This window comes from Alligator mississippiensis, chromosome 1 (genome assembly GCF_030867095.1).
Source record: "Alligator mississippiensis isolate rAllMis1 chromosome 1, rAllMis1, whole genome shotgun sequence".
NCBI classification, from domain to species: domain Eukaryota; kingdom Metazoa; phylum Chordata; order Crocodylia; family Alligatoridae; genus Alligator; species Alligator mississippiensis.
This window is the reverse complement of record NC_081824.1, coordinates 19056325-19074078: the sequence shown is the minus strand read 5'-3', so window position 1 is coordinate 19074078 and position 17754 is coordinate 19056325. Positions and strand designations below refer to the sequence as shown.

General features: G+C 39.3%; 1 protein-coding gene across 1 annotated transcript in view; it reads right to left on the bottom strand.

The window, feature by feature from the left end:
* Positions 1-1629: 1629 nt before the first annotated feature.
* APOB (apolipoprotein B) overlaps positions 1630-17754 on the bottom strand; it is a 42169-nt gene continuing 26044 nt past the window's right edge. Inside the window, exons 26-29 of the mRNA XM_059729267.1 lie at positions 8558-16135; positions 6515-6629; positions 5911-6094; positions 1630-4577 (exon numbers count right to left, since the gene is read on the bottom strand). Of these exons, the coding sequence (XP_059585250.1) occupies positions 2751-4577; positions 5911-6094; positions 6515-6629; positions 8558-16135 (9704 nt within the window). The 3' untranslated portion in view covers positions 1630-2750. The remainder of the gene's footprint in view (positions 4578-5910; positions 6095-6514; positions 6630-8557; positions 16136-17754) is intronic.

Below are 17754 nucleotides of genomic sequence, written 5' to 3'. Positions count from 1 at the left end.
CAGTTGTTAACTCTTAGTTTTGTGTTGAAAAAGTGGTTTGTGCTATCTATTAAAGGTACATGCAGTTAAGCACTCACACACACACACACACACACACACACACACACACACACACACACACGTACGTCTTCATGTCAAAACCAAGTCCAGATTTTATAGAGATTGGCTGATTTTTGTTTTGGGATGGCAATGGACAGCTGGGAAGTACTGCAACGATGAGATCTCTGTACTGAGAGCAGAACACCCCAGACCAAATGTAGAATGACTGCAAAATGGCTGCCATACAGATTACATAATTGAGAGCTTTAATCCATTGGCTGCAATGCTGTTTTGAGACTTGGAAGTCTCCCTCTAACCACAGTTTCGTGTGTAAACTATTGTGTTTGCTCTTGGGATCTTTAATCTTGCCAGATAGAGCCAATATTTATGCTATCCAGATAATTTATGATTCAGTTAACCCAACCCTTACATGCTAAACCTTCTGTAGAATTTATTTTCTGCCCACAAACTGTGGATGGTAGACAGAAATAAATAGCCATAGGACAGAAGAAAAGGGGAAAAATGTTTTAATCTCTTGCTGTAAATATTTATCAAGATATTCAGTTTTACAGGGTCCTTGTCATCAGAATAACCAGGTTCTGTTTGTGCCTGCTAAATCTGGTTATGTTCACATGTTTTTGAGGTTCATGGAGAAGGGGCAGAGGTAATTTGAGGCAAGTCGTAGTCCAATGACCTACTGGCTTAAGATTTATTATGAAGGGAGATGAAAGGATTTTCTTTAGCCAAAGCTGCTAAACTAAATCAAGGCTTTTTTTTTTTTTATCTCAGGAGAAGGAGCAAACAGATTGTTACAGTTGTGATCTTCCCTATTTTCAGGGACTGAGAAAGGCAGGAGGATAGGTGTAGGTTACTTCAATTCAAAATCACAACTCCTTTAGCAGTTCTCAAGGGATTAATCTCCGAGCATTATTGAATGATGTATCCTGGCTGGGATCCCTGGCAAAACTGGACCTGATGCTGGAGCTGAGGAAGTTTTACTTTCGAAGGGCCAGCCTTTCCCTCCCTACTGCTAGACAGGTGTATGCATTTCGGCAGCTTTGGCTGAGTTGGTGTTTCTCAGGGTTAGTTTAGCCAGCCCGAGACATCATTCATGAAGGATTTTCTTCACTAATAGCACACCAGGCAGTTAACCGATGGATGAGCCCAGTCTGTAATAGTATTGACACACATACATTTGGAACAGTTTCACAAGTGCAATGTTTCAAAAGAAAGCAGCTGTTATATTGTAATACTTACATGTGGACAAACCCGGAATGATATACATGTAGCAAAACTGCTCCAACTCTAACACTGGATGAAGCAGTGTTAAAGCTGGAGCAGTTTTGCTACACTTGTATCATTCTTGGCTTGTCTACATGTAACAATTAAACTACAACAGCCGCTGCCCTTTTGAAATGGCTCCAACTGTATGTGTGACCATACTCTAAAAGAATATGAAGTGTGACTAGGTAGATATGGGCGAGAAAGGTGGCTTACAAGAAACCTGAGAGCTTTCCTATGAGCAAACAAGCAAACAAAAATTGGAAGGAATAAATTACATCAAAATAAATGTACTCACAAAGTTTCTAGTGACATTTCGTAAAGAGTTTATTCTCAAAGAGGCAACAAAGAGTAGAAAGCCCATTATTTCAGCCTCTCCTGGACCTTTTTAAAGGAGTATCAACATAACATTCTAACAGCTGCATGTAAACCTAAATAAGTTACTAGACCCACACATATTCCATTTGGGAATGGTCCTATTTTTGAGTGAAGCCTTCAACATTTTTTATTTAAATTTCAAACTTTGGAATTTCTCTCATACAAGGCCCAATCCAAAGCCTACCAGAGACAATGGAAAACTCTCTTTGACTCCGATGGAGATCAATGTCAATGAAACTTGTGAAATTAAAATAATCACAGTCATACAATTTGATGTGAAACCTGAACTTTTGTGGAGGTGAAAAAAACCCAAGCAAACCTATCCCCCTGTCCCCACATTTCTGGGTTACAAAATTAGCCCAGAACAAAATTATTTTTCCCAACATTTATGGCATATTTTTTCTCAATAATACTGACAAATACATGCATTATCATTTGCGTTTAATAGAACATTATTATTATTTGCAATTTGCTGAGTAATACTATTTGACTTTCCTGAATAAAAATAATGGAATTATTTTTTTCCTTCTCGACCATATTTGTAGAATTCAGTTACATTCTTCTTTGGTTTCTTTGCAGTGCACATATTCTTCTCTCTTTTTCCCTTGACATAGTGAGGAGAGTACTTTTGCTGTTAACTCCTATACTAGGAAATATTAATATTTCCAAGTTGTTTTTAAGTGGCTCATGAATGTGACCTTTATCTTGAACCCTACTTGTTCTATGTATTCCATAGCTTTCATGACTATTTACAAAATGTATTGCACAATCTTGACTTGGTCCAACACATACGGAAATCAAGGCAAAGACTTCCTTTGACCATAATGGTGGTTGGATCAGGTTATATGACCCAAGGCTGTAATGAATGACACAAAAATGTAATAAAGAATTCATTTATTGGCTTTCTAAATGTATTAAAATAACCTGCTCTAGATTATTTGTTTTTCATTTACAAATTCAAATTCAGACAGTATCTGACAATATGCTAATTACTGTCATTTTTAAATACATTGTGACACAAACTTGTTATTTTTGTTCTTCTGCATGTCCATTCAGGTGTTTATGCGCTTCTGTAGGTTTTCTATTATCTGCTGAACACTCAGTTGGTCAACAGCAAGCTGTTGGTCAATGAATATTTGCAGTTCTTCCCATTTCTTAGAGCCTTGTTCAATGCCTTGCTGCATTAATGTACGTGTTAGTTCCATTTTTTTCCTCAGTGCCTCCTCACTTAATTGGGCAAATTTAGACACTGATTGCCAGTTAAATGGTTTGGGTAAATCTATTCTAAGCTCTCCTGGACGAATGGCTATGTAGGCCTTGATGCTTTCTGCAGTTGATTTTTCCAACTTATAGAGAAGCTCTGTGATGTACCGAATGACTGTGGAATAACTTTCAATAGCCACATCAATTAGTTTTCTTGTCTCTGTAATTAGCCATTCACAGGATAGGAGAAGTTGGTCATAGGCGCCCAGCAGTTTTGCTTTGACTTGCTTGTGTTGTTCAGCAGCACCCTTTTTAACAGCTGCAGACCAATGTTGTATCTTTTCCTGAGCAGCAGAAGAGAGCTCTCTGATTTTCTCTTTTCCCTTTCCATCAGTATCTGTAAGCAGGTCGTAATACACCCGGGCGTGCTTTTCACCTAAATCTTTTCCTTGATCAATCAGCTGTGCAGCCATGTCAGCAATATCTTCAATGAACTTGCCATGCCAGTCCGTCAGTGTATCTATCAGACTCTTCAGCCACTCTATCACCTTCTCTTCTACTTCATAGTATTTGACTGACCATCCTATTATACTTGGATCAAAATATTCCTCCCTCAATGCCTTCATGTAGGTAAGTATCTGATGCAGCTTCTCTGAAAGCTCCTGGAACACCTTTTGGTTAAAATCCTTTACCTGGTAGAGGCATGTTTTGAAATCCCCCGCTAGGGATTTTAATTTTTTTGCATAGTTTGAGTTGATAGCATCCCTGTACAACTGTTGAGTTTGGATTTTGATATCTTCAAAGTTTTTGGACTGTAGGTTTCTAATAACTTCTTCCACTTTCTGGAAAACATCTTGCACAAACTGTTTAAGTTTCTCAAGCTTTTCTGCAAAGTCAGCCCCTTTAAGACTAGTAAATACCTGTCTAACTTGGTTCTGCAAAACTTTAAGCATTTCCTTAATTTTTTCCAGCACATCACGACCTTTGATCACTCTTTCAGAAACAGGAACTTTAACTTCCAGCTCACTGATCAATACAATCAAAGCATCAAAATATTCTTCCAGTTTTAAAATGCATTGATCAATAGCTTTTGCTGCCTTCTCTGTAGACATTGCATATAATTCTTCACCTGTATGTTTTTCAGTCAGTCCAGGGACCTGGAATTTGGTGGTCTTCAGGAATTCAATGAATGAGTCAATCAGGTGCTTTACCTTGATGTGGTACTCTTTTATTATGTCTATGGTTATACCAAAAATCTTTGCGCTTATTTGTTGGTAATCAATCTGAGCAGCTTGATCTGCTGCTTTCTGATATAACTGTTGGGTTTTTGCCTTCATCTCTTGGTATTTTCCAGTGGCCTGGCTGGCTGCTGCGCGAAGCTGAAGATCTATTTCATCTACTTGCTTTACAGCAACTTGGTATGCTTTGTCAGCATTCTTTTGCATTAGGATCTTCGCCTTTGAAGTGGCAGCACTAATGTCCATCCCCATGTACTCCTTGTGGTATTTGTTAACACAGTTATAGACTGCATCTGTAATTTTAGGGATCTTTTCTTTTAGACCCCTCAGCATGTTTGGAGCTGCATCCTCTTTCCAATTTATTTTAATCTGAATCAGGTCACGTTTCTTGAACGATATCTCACCTTTTAGTATGTCAATATCTCTATGAGGGGCAGACTGAAAATATAAAATGGAATACGTGAAAAAGCAAATTACCAATGCAATATTATTTACATCATATTTCTGCTGTAAAAGCATGTCTCTAAATCATAGGTAGATTTCAAATAGTTTTTTCCCATCATTTTACACTCTATTGATTTTAATAGATGCTCACTTAATCTTAATATAAATCCATTGTTATTTACCACATACCAAAGCTTTTAAAGGCTATTTTGTCCCTACACTTTGAGATCGACACTTAAAAATTGGAAAGGTGGTCCATCTTTTTTTCAAATGTCATTGCTTTCACTTCTACTCATCCACTAAGCTCTGATTATAAGGAATTTAAAGAGATGCTTTTTTCTAAATAGAAATCTAGTAACTTGTTAGAGCAGGGGTGGCACTCTGGGTCATAGTTAGACCAGGGGGCTTCTTATGAGCTGAATGACCTGCAAGTAATGGCAGTGTTTATCCAAATGGCTGCTGTAGATGCTATATTGATTGTCACAGCTCCAGAACCCAGGGGGTTAATGCAGCTGCCAATTGCCCCGTCCTTTTCCCGTGCCATCAATTTTAGGATTTTAGTTGTTGATGGCGACTAAAAAGTAAAGGGTGGTTGCAGGGGGATCCTGGAGCATCTCTGGCAAAGTAGCTCTGGCAGCTCCAGTGACATGCCCTGTGGCACCACTTTGGTCTATAGAGGTAGGTAACCCTATGGGATGGATGACCCAACTCCATGGGCCAGATTTGGGCCATAGGCCATATCTTTGATGTCCTGACTTTTGATTGTTGAGGCTATTAGAAGAATTGTTCCTCTGTGTGATTTGAGGTTGCTGAATATATATGTTCTATAGATTAGATTCATTTTATGTGGCTCCTACTTTAACACATCAGCGTAGAATATTAAGCCTTTTGACATCGTGTGATCGGCTCTGATTTCTAGCCTTGTGACACACAATATACCTGAAACATTCTAGTGGTCCTGTGATGGGCACTTTCAGGGTTTCGGATTTAACTTAGTCTGTGCTTCTGGTTGTCATCACTTTGAGATTCCCAAATGCTTTCCAGTTATTTCTGAAGTAATCTCTGACACACAGACTGCACATTGGGATATTATTTTCAGAATGAGATTAAAGCATATTGCCATGGCTGGAAAGAGCAGAGAAAGCTCTGACTGCTGCTGTTGATGGTTTGCTTTTTCCTTGGACAACTGGCAGCTCTCAAACCTCATTGTGACTCCTGTACTAAGTATTAGGTTAACTTTGAAAAGAGAAAGAGCCCCCATAGCCTATTCCCTCCCTCTCCCAGTCCAAAACCAAAGCCTCATTGAGTGATTTCAAACTTATCCTACCTGACTCCGGTAGTACAATTTCTGCTTGAGGAGATTATCATCCATCTCAAAAAGTGAACCCAGGGTGCCAGCAGAGGGTGATGATATCAATGAAGAGATCTTATTTTTAGTTCCATTATACCCTATTTGAACATTGATAAAAGTTGGGCTGGTGATGTTCAGTACTGCAGAGTGGTCCGGGACTCTAAAATAGCCATGAACAAATGGATATTAAGGAAAATTAATGCTATAGTAAATTTCCCAATGAAGTTCAATTTGGAATATATCTGAATACAGTAATGCTTTCATCAATAAAGGATAGTTCTGGGTAACAATTAAGACCACAATGCATATGCCCATCTAAAGGGATCAGACTGTTGAAGATGAAGCTCAGCAGAACTTTGGTTAACTTATTTTTTTTCTCATAGTCTTGTGATATAGGTCTGTTCAGAAAAATAGTATGAGAAAAACCTACTGGCAGCTTCCCAATTACATGTGGGGTGGCATATGGGAGGCAGTATCAGGGACCAAAGATGTATGACAGCCACATAATTTTTTTTACAATTATAGCAAAGCATCTGCAGTTTTATCTATTAAAAAGTATGTTATCAGAGCAAATCCTTACCTAATTCCTCGCATAGTAAAATCTCCCTTATATTCAGCACTCAAGTCAGGATGTGAAAAGCTGCTTACTGTCTTTACAGCAAACACTTCTCCTTCATATCTGTAGGTTGACACAGCTGCAAAAGAGAGATTTCATGTTGTCTGACTTTTCAGAATCACAACAGAAGAGATCAAATACTATCCTGTATTTTGGCTGGACAAATTGCTAATATTTCACAATAAATTATTGTACGTTAGGAAGTTTAGCATTGCACCTTTTTTGGCCAAGATATTTTAAAATGCTCGATACGTTATAGCAAACATTGCAGGTACTGTTATAGAACCATGGAGAAATAAGATATGCGATTTCTTCTTTGTGTCTCTCCTTGGAACTTAAATTTTAAAAGTCTTCTCATTTTGCTTTGTGTTCTTCACGCAGAATATAAACTGAGATTAGTTGTTTTATGTGTGATATCATTTTATATTTGCCTTACATTTTTAGCATAACTTTAAATTCTGGTTATACTCAGAAAATTGACCATAAAATCTTATTTTAGGATTCAGGAGTGTACTTGGTAGCTGTGTTGATCTGAGACAAAAAGACATCCAAAAAACTAGAACTCTTGGTTCCTAAATGATACCTTTTATTAGACCAACTGGAAAATGGCAAGAAAATTGTCCTTTTCTGCAAAGTTTTCAGGAATCAAAGTCTGTTCGTCAGGCTCTGGGAAAAGTGTAGATGGTACAAGATGGTAAAAAGTCCATTCCAGGTAAAAAGGAATTTTCCTGATCTATACATCAAAGAGCTACTCAACACAGCTCACAAAGACACTCTCATGGACCCAGAGGGACAGATTTCCATCTTCAGCTCCCTCTGTGCAAAAATGAAGTTTATTTCCAACCTATGGGGACTTTTTACCATCTTGTACCATCTACACTTTTCCCAGAGCCTGACAAAGGGACTTGGATTCCAGAAAGCTTGCAGAAAAGGACAATTTTCTTGCCATTTTCCAGTTGGTCTAATAAAAGGTATCATTTTGGAACCAAGAGTTCTAGTATTTTGTATGTATTTTAGGATTCTGCATTTATTGTATTTTAGTAATTTTCCAGAAAACTATTTTTAGGCTGAAGTTATATGTGACACTTAGACCATACTGAGGGCACTTAAAATGTGAATGTCCACACGTTAAAGCTTGTTAACTCATTCTAAGTGCCCTCTGAGCATCTCAAATTATGCTACTTCAGGCAAGGGTTAACTCAGTTCAGTGTTAGGGTAATTCAGACTGCTCTTTTGGGAAAAAAAGGTAGCAATTTGCAGTCCTCCAGCATCCCAGGATGCACAGCTCCCCTTTTCCCTTCCCCCGCCACTCAGAGTAGGAACAGAGCCCAGGTATTCTGGTCCCTAGTCATGGCGCTCCTCATCAGCCCTCTATTTGCAAGTCTATTAACATTTTAAAGCAGGCAAGAGAAGGTGTTAACCCTTAACGTGTGACTGGTCACAGCATGTTCTAATTTTTGCACCCCTTGACATTCCAGATTTAGTATGACCTAAGTATAATGTGCAACTTCACCCTCACTTTGTATGCAGAGAGACAAGAGTTTCTTCATGTATAAACTAAACCTAGAAATAAACTGTCCTTCCTATGCATTTCAACCAGTTTTAAAGATTCCAGAGCCTAATGTTGTGCCTGCCCAACTCAATGCAGCAAACTGCCCTCAACTAAAGTGCCACAACTCTATATTTTTCAAACTATCCTGTTAATGACACCTGTGCACTCCCAAGAGTGTCTGCACAGGTGAAACTAATTGTGGATCACTAAACAATTCTGTTGATGATATACAAAAGGCACAGTTTCTCTCCTATACTGTCTAGGCAGGATTAACGGGAGGAAGAAGAAATAAAGATGCTTTGCTATTAAGGTTAATTCAGGTGGAGCACAGACATTGTGTTTTCCCTCCCCTTAGTAGAAGATCTCTGCTAAGATAATGTTTGGAAAGTTCCAAAAAGAATAGCGTGCAACATTTTAACCCACACTGGAGTACAAAATTCAAATGCTTTTCTTACCATCAAGATCGTATTCCAGGAACTGTAGTGTTGAACTCGAAGTGGAATCAAGGGAATATTCAAATGAGTCCTTATTATTTTTTAGGCCTGTTTTCCAGGTGACATTGTATAAAGGTGAGGCAACTCCGAAAGATCCAGTCAAAGCACCAAATGCAGGGATATAAATTCCAGCAGGCAAGGATATTTTTAAAGGTGGAATCTGAATTTTCTGCTCAGGAATTGTAATTGTTGGGAGATCAAAGTTTGCAATCTTATTGGCCACTTCATTCAAATCCACAATTTGGTTTCCAAGCGAGAATGTTTTTGGAAGAGTGAACTGAGACATAGTTATTTGGTACTCAGGTACTGTCACCTCGAAGTATGGAATTTTATATTCTTCCAGTGTAATATAATCGGTTCCTATATCTACTTTTGGAAAGCTCATCCACAGGAGAGAGGGCAAACTAATGTTAAATGGCATTGTGGTTAGCTTCTGTGGAATTTTTATGTTGCGTAAGTCAAAGGTATATGATGGGACTTGAAGAGTTGTGAAAGGAACTTTAAATCCTGGAGTTGTGAGGATAGGACCTGGAGCTTCCAGATGTATTTCAGGAATAGTGAATGTGAAGCCATCTGCTAATTTATTCACATATATAGGGAAGCTGTAACCATCTTGACTCTTTATATAAACTATGGATACTGAACCATGTAAGTACTGTCTTTTGTCCGCGCTGGTGGTGAGGTCCAATTTTAAGATATCCCACAGGTTCCTGTTAGAAATTGGACATACAATGTTCTTAAGGAAATCTACATGTCCTTCCAATGATCCAGAAATATTAAATTGTGCCTTTGAGTTTTCATTTGATAGCTGTGTATTGTGGCTGAAATATAATGACTGAATTTGGCCTTCACCCTTCCAGCTGAGCTTCTGATTTTCAGTATTGAGATTCATTAAAACAACATGATTAACTAAAGCTGTTTCCACGAAGGAATTTGGTTGGGTAGCTTGTATCTGAAGAGCTGTCGACATACTCCAAGGAGACATTTCAAGGGTTATTTTGCTGTTCTGAGTCCCGGTGGTTGAAAAAGCAGAGGTAAATCGTACATGGTTTTCCCCATTATGGTCCCAGACTGCGTAAATCCGACGGGAAGACACTTCCACAGCAAGATTTTCTTTCATGTTCACATTCCCAATTCCATCTACTTGAGAGTCAGTCTCAAGCTTGACTGAGGAACGAGCTCCATTAGCATTCAGGTAGGTATTTGCTTCATGGATTAATGTTCCAGAAAATGGAGTTAGGGGATAGAATAATCCATCGATGTTTCCTTTTGTGGCTGTTTCTAGAGAAATGTAAGATGTAAGGCTTTCCAGAGTGAACTTGTGATCAATTGTACCCTTAGCTTTGCCAATGTATTCAACCATATCAAAGGCATAACCTAAATGATTCACTGTGGAAACAGTGGGTTTGGACTTAGTATTTCCTGTAAGTTCTTGCCTGAAATTCATCTTGAGAACCGGTGTGTTGATCTTTGCATTTGTCGTCAGTGAAGCTTCCACGCTCTTTTTTGAAAGACTAACAGTGCTATCATGGTTTCCTTCCACAAATTTATTATTACTCAGGGACAGGGCTGAGGCCAGCTTCAAACCTCTTTTCCTTGTCAAGCTGGATGTACCATCTAATTTAAACTGCAATGCCTCAATGACAGAAAGAGAGGTGGCGCTGAGGTGAGCAACAATATCTGATTGGTTGAACAACCCAGCATTTGAATTCAGAGTGATCACACTGGATTTAAATGAAAAGTCACAGGTCATGTTTCCCAAAGCTGGAATCAGGATATAATCTATTGGATTGGTCATTCTAAAGTTTGGAAGCTTAAGTGTGCGCAGGTCTTGTGGGACATGAAGCACTGGCAGTTCCAGAGAAGGCAAGACTAGAGTATAAGACGGTACTGAAAAGCCAATGAGTGGGATTGTGAAGCCTGTTGTGCTTATTTCTTTGGGGATCAAAAAACCAAATGCTGGCAGCTCAGCTGTAAAGGGTGAGACCTCAATATTCACAATGGGAATGGTATATCCTGGAATCTTGAAGGTGCGTCGTAGCTTGCTGAGCGAAGGCTCGACTTTATATTTGTCAAGCTTTGCTTTGGCTTCATTATATGACCTGGTGAGAAAATCTAATACATTGTCTCTTCCTTTCTCAAAATGCTTATTGAAGGAGATGATGTGCTTATTAATTCTGTCATATACTGCTTCTAGGGGAAGCGGGATTGAGTGCATGTCTTTGTTTTTCGTATACTGGACTTTCAAATTTAAATCAAATGATTGCCTTGTAGTCTTCAAGAAATTCTTCAGTCCTGTTTGTTCCCACAGTGAATATTCTTTCAGTTGAGGTGTTTTCATTCCAGTATGGGGAATATCAAATTGAGGAACTGTTAGAGGAATAAGTAGGAAGTCCAGGTTGGCATCACCATTCACTCCTACATATGCTTCAGTTTTGTCTTCATCGTTTCCAGCAGACACATTATGGAAATATCGATACTGATTGAACCTGCCACCAGCTTGCCAGCTGATTTGCTGAACTGACGAACTAAGCACCAGACCATAATTATACAGATATTCAATTTTGCCAATTAGTTTCATTGGGAAGCTAACTTTCACATTCACCTCATTGTTTGTTGATGTGTGGATTTCAAAAGGCTGGACTAAGAAGGCAATATTGTTATTTATGACTCCAGTAATTTGTCCATTGAGCTGAGCATTATGAGATCCCGTTAGTTCTACTTTCATTTCTCCGAGATGCCCTTTACCTTGTACGTTCAGAATACTACGCCCTACGTGCTGCGACTCAATCTCAGATTTAATTTGAAGCTTTGCATAATTTAGGAAACCACATTCATAATTCACAATTTGGTTGACTTTCAAGTATTTATCATTTATCTTGTTTTCAGCAGCAAATACTATAAGGGGTCCCTCAACTTTAAAAGTGGCATGTGATTCATGGGTGCCTTCATCGGAGAAATCAGAGAGACTCCACTTCCAGTTTCCTCTTCCATTAGACGTAAATAATATATGTCCTGCTTCTAACTCTGTTGTCATGTCATTGCTCAGCTCAGCCTGACTGGAGAGATCAGCCTGTGGGATATTCAGTCTGTGTGAATAGCTTGTCCTGCTCTGCATTGAAACCTTTTTCTGTAGTTTGACCATTAAGTTATTATGAACTTCGATTGAATTCTTGGCAGTCCGTATGTTTGCTGTGGTTTCAGCTTTCCCCTCCACAGAAGTCCCTAAAAATACCAGTTCACCTTTGTGATCAGCTTTAAGGAATCTATGAGTGAACTTCATGGTTTCTTTAAGGTTTAGCTGCTCCATTTCTGGGGCTGAAAGACGTGCGTCTGCATTCATCGTGAAAGCAAAGAAATCTAGTTTGGACGTTGCTTGAGCTGAAACACTGGCCACAAATTCTGGACTTTTTGCAGATGCTGTAGTGTTCTGAACACCAGCTTGAGTAGAGAGAGTGAAGAACGGAGAGGCTATTCTGAAAGCACTGGACAGCTTGCCAAATGCGGGGATGGCTATTGCGTGTGGAATACGTGGCAGCTGAAATTCTGGTATCTGAACACTAGGAATCTGGAAATCATTTAGATTTAGTTTTGGGATTGACATTTCAGGTATCTGTAGCTCAGGAATTTGTATTTCCGGGAAGGAAATGCCAGAAAAAGGCATATCTCTCATTTTTAGATCTCTGAAGTACATAGGTGTTGGCAAATACAATTCACCGGCCATCATTTGGTCTATTGTTTTCACAATCTGAAGCTTGATCTCAATCAAGTCAATTGTATATGAAGGAACCTTAAAAGTATTTAGAATAGTGAATTCCGGTGTGGTAAATCTCATGGGGATTTTTAATTCTTTTAAATTCTTGATGTTTATCTGATAAGAGGAGATATGCAGGTCAGTCAATGGAACTACAAAGTCTGGTGTCTGAAAAGTTGCTTCCCGTAGAGCTCGAAGACTAACTTCAAAGGAGGGTAAGTTGATGAAGCCAGTTTTGATTTCAGGAACTCTAAAACCTGTTTCAATTAACTGGTTCACATTTTCAGCCCAGTGTTTCACATTATATTGCTCAGCCAAAAGAGCAATTTTCTCAGCAGCAATGTTCCATTTGTCAGAAATGTATGTAACAACGGTATAGTAGAATTGGCTTGCCATCTCAAGATACCTCTGGCATTCCTTAGTAATGTCCATTTCATAAATCCTCTCTCGCAGGTCTTCCAGATGTTCATTTATCTTGGCTTTCAGACTCGTAAATGCTGTTGAGTTTAGCAGGTCACTGAACCAGGTGATTATTACTGCAAGGTTGGTGTCCTTTAACTGTGTTATGAATTGTGAAACCACAACATTGACTTCTTTTATATACTGCTTCGCTGCTTCTACTTTCTGTGGAAGCTCTAGAGCTCTGAGTTCGTCATTGATTTTCTGGGTCACTTCTCGGATTTTGTTGTTTGTGTCGTCTACAAATTGGTTATAGTCAAAAGAGACGAGCTTTTTGATAACCATATCAAGGAACTTGTTGATTTCATCTACCCACTTTTTATAATCAAGCATTTGAACTTGCTTGACAGCATCATCAATCGAAGATACAATTTTATCAAAGAGTGATTTTATATCTATTTTTTTCAGAGAAATGGTTAGTTTCTGGACAAATTCTTTCACTTTGTACTGATTAAACATTTCTATCAACCCATCCATTAACAGGTATGCCTGCTTGTCAATTTTATACTTCACAATCAGTTCATGCACTTTCCCCCGGAAAGCATTGATCTTTTCAGTCACTTCATAATCCTCTATGAAATTGAGGAGAATCTCTTTAATTTGCTCAATAATTTCATTCATCTTTTTAACTGGAAATGAACCCTTTATTTTTTCCAAAACCTCTTTCATGTTAATGGCCTGTATCTGCTGTTTCAAGTTTTCTGCAATCCATCCAGCATCAATATTCTGAATCTGAATCTTGAGTTGCTCTAGTTTTTCCTGTATCCAAACTCTGATTTTGTAATGATCATCCACATTTTGAATCCAAGCTGAAGTGCTGCTTCCTAATGTGCTAAGGTCATACTGAGCAATGGTGGTCTGTAGGGTCTGGAGAGTGTTAATCACGGTGACACTGATTTTGTACTGCTGATCTAGAATTTTCATTCTTTCAACTATTTGGTCAATCAACTTTGCAATAGCTGTTTGAAGGTCATATTGATCATAATTCTCTCTGATGTACTGCTCAATTTTTATCAAGTAAGCCTGAAGCTGAAGCACTGCATCCTGAAAATGGGTTATGACATTTTCCAATGTAGTTTGCAGGTCATCAGCTGTTATACTATAATCCTTTGTGAATGCAACCAAATTCTGTTTCATACGGTTAACCCTGCTTTTTAAATCTATTTTGTTTATGTAGTCATTAACCCTGTGTGGGAGCTTATCCAGAGATGCCCTGTATTTTCTCATATGCTGATCTACATTTATGCTTCTTAAGTATTTTTGCATAGACTGCAGGGTCGATATAACTGCACCTTTGATTTGTTCAAAATACACTGGCAGGCGATCCAGGAATGGCAGGTTAATAAAATGCATATCTTTGTTCTTGTCATATTTCACAGACCCAGAGATACTGAATTCCTGAGGCTCTTCAACACTGTCCCTCAGGCCTAACATATCGATTAGATTAATTCTTTCAGACACGAATGGAACTTGAACTGGGGAGTCCATTATAGTGAGGTCTGCTAACGCTTTCCCACTCAGTTCCATGCCAGTTTTTTCTGCATCATTGTAAGCACTGAGCTCCTGTATGTACACATTATTGTTCAGTTGACTTTTCAGCTTCCAAGTACTTGACTGCTCTGATGGAGTAAAAAGCAGACCTATTTTGTTATCAAGTAGAGTAGTGTATTTTTTTCCAGACTTCAGGGCGTGGCCAGTGGATCCTCTGTAATCATGGGACATTGTGAAAGCCAGGGGCTCTGCTTTAAACAGAAATTTGCTGTATAGCTGTCCAGTGTGTTCTCCCATAGCAATCAGACTCCCGTCACCAGTGGTGTGTATATCAGTTGTAACAGTAAACGGGGCCATTATGGACCGTACCACATTGGTGAAATGTAGGTGTTTGGAATCGCAGTTTGTGTTCATAGTAATGGAGGAAGCAAGTCCAGCGATCTCCAGGTTTACCCTGTGGCTCAGTGCTGTGCCTTGAACTTTTGCAAGCGTGTCCGTTTTCAAACCGGCTGCCAGATCAGCATAAGTAATGGTGTATGTATGCTTTACTTCATTTGTTCTGTAAGCTCCTCTCACATTGCCACCCAGGTTCAGCTTCAGTGGCTCGAGTCGTAGCTCCGCTTTGTTGGTAATGTCAAATTCATTGAATTTTATATCATTGCTCAGTTTAGCTGTGAGTGATCTGGGCTGCAGTTGCAGGTCAAAAGAATGCTTGTGGGACTTGTCAATGCCAACAGTGTTGTCTAACTTTGAAACAAATGCTAAAGAGAAGCCAGGAATGTTCAGCTCATTAACATGCTCAAGCTTCATTTCCTTGTAGGATCCTAATAAGTTATTGGAGAACTTGAGTCCTTCTCTATTAACTCTAAAGTTGAAGATGTTTTTGCTATCCACACCCAGGACTGTGCTCTGGTATACGCTTCCCAATGCAATTTCCATTAGGGCCACTCTTCCATCTATGCTGAATTTTCCATTGTGTTTACCATACCGTCCAGAAGAAGAAACCATCAGGGAGCCTCCAGAAGTACCCAGCCTAGCATTCATTTCATTCTGTAGCATCAGTGGACTAAACTGCAAGTTTGTGGTTGCACTGCTGGCCAAACCATCCTGATTAATAGTTAAGCTGGACTTGTGGGCTGCTCGGTTTCTCTGATCATTCACAGAGACATCAGTGTTGAGGACAAAACCCTGGGAATCGAGAGAACTTGTAAGCAGGGTGTAATATCGATTTTGTCTGTAGGTGGTTTGGAACTCACTACGAAGCGCAGCCCCGCGCTTTGCCAAAGTTAATTCAAATTTGTTGAGACCTGCCAGGTTTTGGTATCTTCCATTTGTTTCAGAGATCACTTTCAGGTGGCTCTTTTCATACTTCAGTGAGGCTGTGTTTCTAAAGATACCGCTCTGTACATCAGTGACTGAATTAATTAAAAACACATCGTTGCTATATCTGCCAGTCATCTGGTTAGAAGCTTGAAGATAAGAAGAGTCCAGGTTCAGATTTGATTCGCCCACTAGCTCGTGGCTGTTTTCATTGTAAGTACTTGTGAGAGTGTAAGTGCTTCTTGCAAAGACTGAAGCGACTTGCACCTGTCCTTCCATTTTCATGTTACTGGTTCCCACGCTACTGTCTTGTTTGAAATCCATATCACTAACGAAGGAGAGCTGAGCACCCAGAGTGCTAGATGCCTGAAGTGAAATGGTGTCTTTTGAACTGAATGTAGGTTCATACTTCTTTGTCTTGGAGAATTTAAATTTGGAGCTTAGGAGTATGTGTTCCAGGGAATTTTCATGCGTGTAGGTGAACATATGGTTATCAGATGATATTTCTCCATTACCTGAATATGGGGAGGTAGGGAAATGAGGTGGGGCGAGAGAATGACACAGAAATAATAAATATTTTACATTTCTGGGAAAAAATTCTGTTATATTTTCTCATTATATTTCTGGAATTTTATCTTTCTTTGTTTAACAAGCTAAAAGTGTTTTAGTAAATACTGAATATTTCTCGAATGCAGGGTGTCACTCTGACATCTGTCATCACATTTTCAAAAAGTCCCTAAACTGAAGCACCTAAACGCCATCCAAATCCCCAGGGCAGCCTAGGCTGTTCAGTGGCCTTAGAGCATGCCTCACACATGCCATGAGCTCATTGCAAAATACAGCAGCCAGTTAGTTTCTCTCAAAGAGGGGGCAGGTAGCCCTCATCCTTTGAATAATGGCTTTAGCAATTAGACAACTCACCCCAGATGGGGGAGACCAGGTTTACAGGCTGCTTTCAGTTGAGAGAATTCAACCCCACATCTCCTACTTGACAGGACAGTGCCCTAACCACCAAGCTATTGAATATTTTGGGTAGAGGGCACCCTTCATCCTTCTTGTTGAAGAATCTGGGCCCCTGTGAAGATAAGAGATATGGCACATTGAAGAGCAAGAGCTTGAGTCACTAGCTTAGTGGTGTGGATGCTCCCCTGTTCAAAAGCCTGGAGGTCAGCACGGTGTCCTGGAAAGTGGGAGGTGCCTCCCAGCCTGATTCCATGTTTTATACAGTTGTTATAAATACTAGATAATTAGTCACCAGGGGAGTACCACTTCCTCCCCTGGCTTCGTTGCGAGTAAAAGCGGCTGCACCTACCATGCTTTGTACTGAGGTCAAAATTGGGAGTGTAAATTAGGTGTGATCTGAGAAGAATACAGAACAGTTTGGCCTCTTTAGGGAAGTTAGGTAGAATGTAGGTACCTCTCTAGCAATTATCTGAATCACATCATTTTTTTAGGTGGGAATTAGGCACCCAGGTGGTCAAACTATATTGCTATTTGGCATGCATGGAAGCCAAACTACAGGCCCCTAGGGAAATTTGCAGTCCAAACCAGAAGCCCCCAATGAATTTAGATGACTGAATTTTGTGGGTGCTGGAGCAATTCCATTCAGGATTGTTCGTCTTGTCTAGGTATCTATGGGACCAGTCTGGATCTAGCCTGTAATTCCTCTAAGAATCTGGTCCTGAGATTGTGATCTCCTATGGCAAGGATTTTGTTTACGTTCATACATGTATACACACGTGTGTACATATTGTATGCATGTGTATACATCTATATCTATACATACTACAGGGGCATGTATATTATGTGTGTACATATATTCATATAAACTGTCCTGTGTCAGTGCATGCACACACAGATACATACATACATACATACATGCACACATGTACACACATGCACACACAGAGTCATGGTCTCACATGCAAATGGTGCTAGGGATAAAACTTTAGAAATAATTGTACACTAGAAATAGAAATGGTAATATATTTGCACCTGCATTTTTTGAATGCAGAACTGTGCTCACATATTATAATGTTTGCCATCTAGCTACCTGAGTTACATGGACACAAACCCACAAACATATATGATATGAAAGCACTTAGCTGTGACATTTGTAGGATTGGGCTTTCAG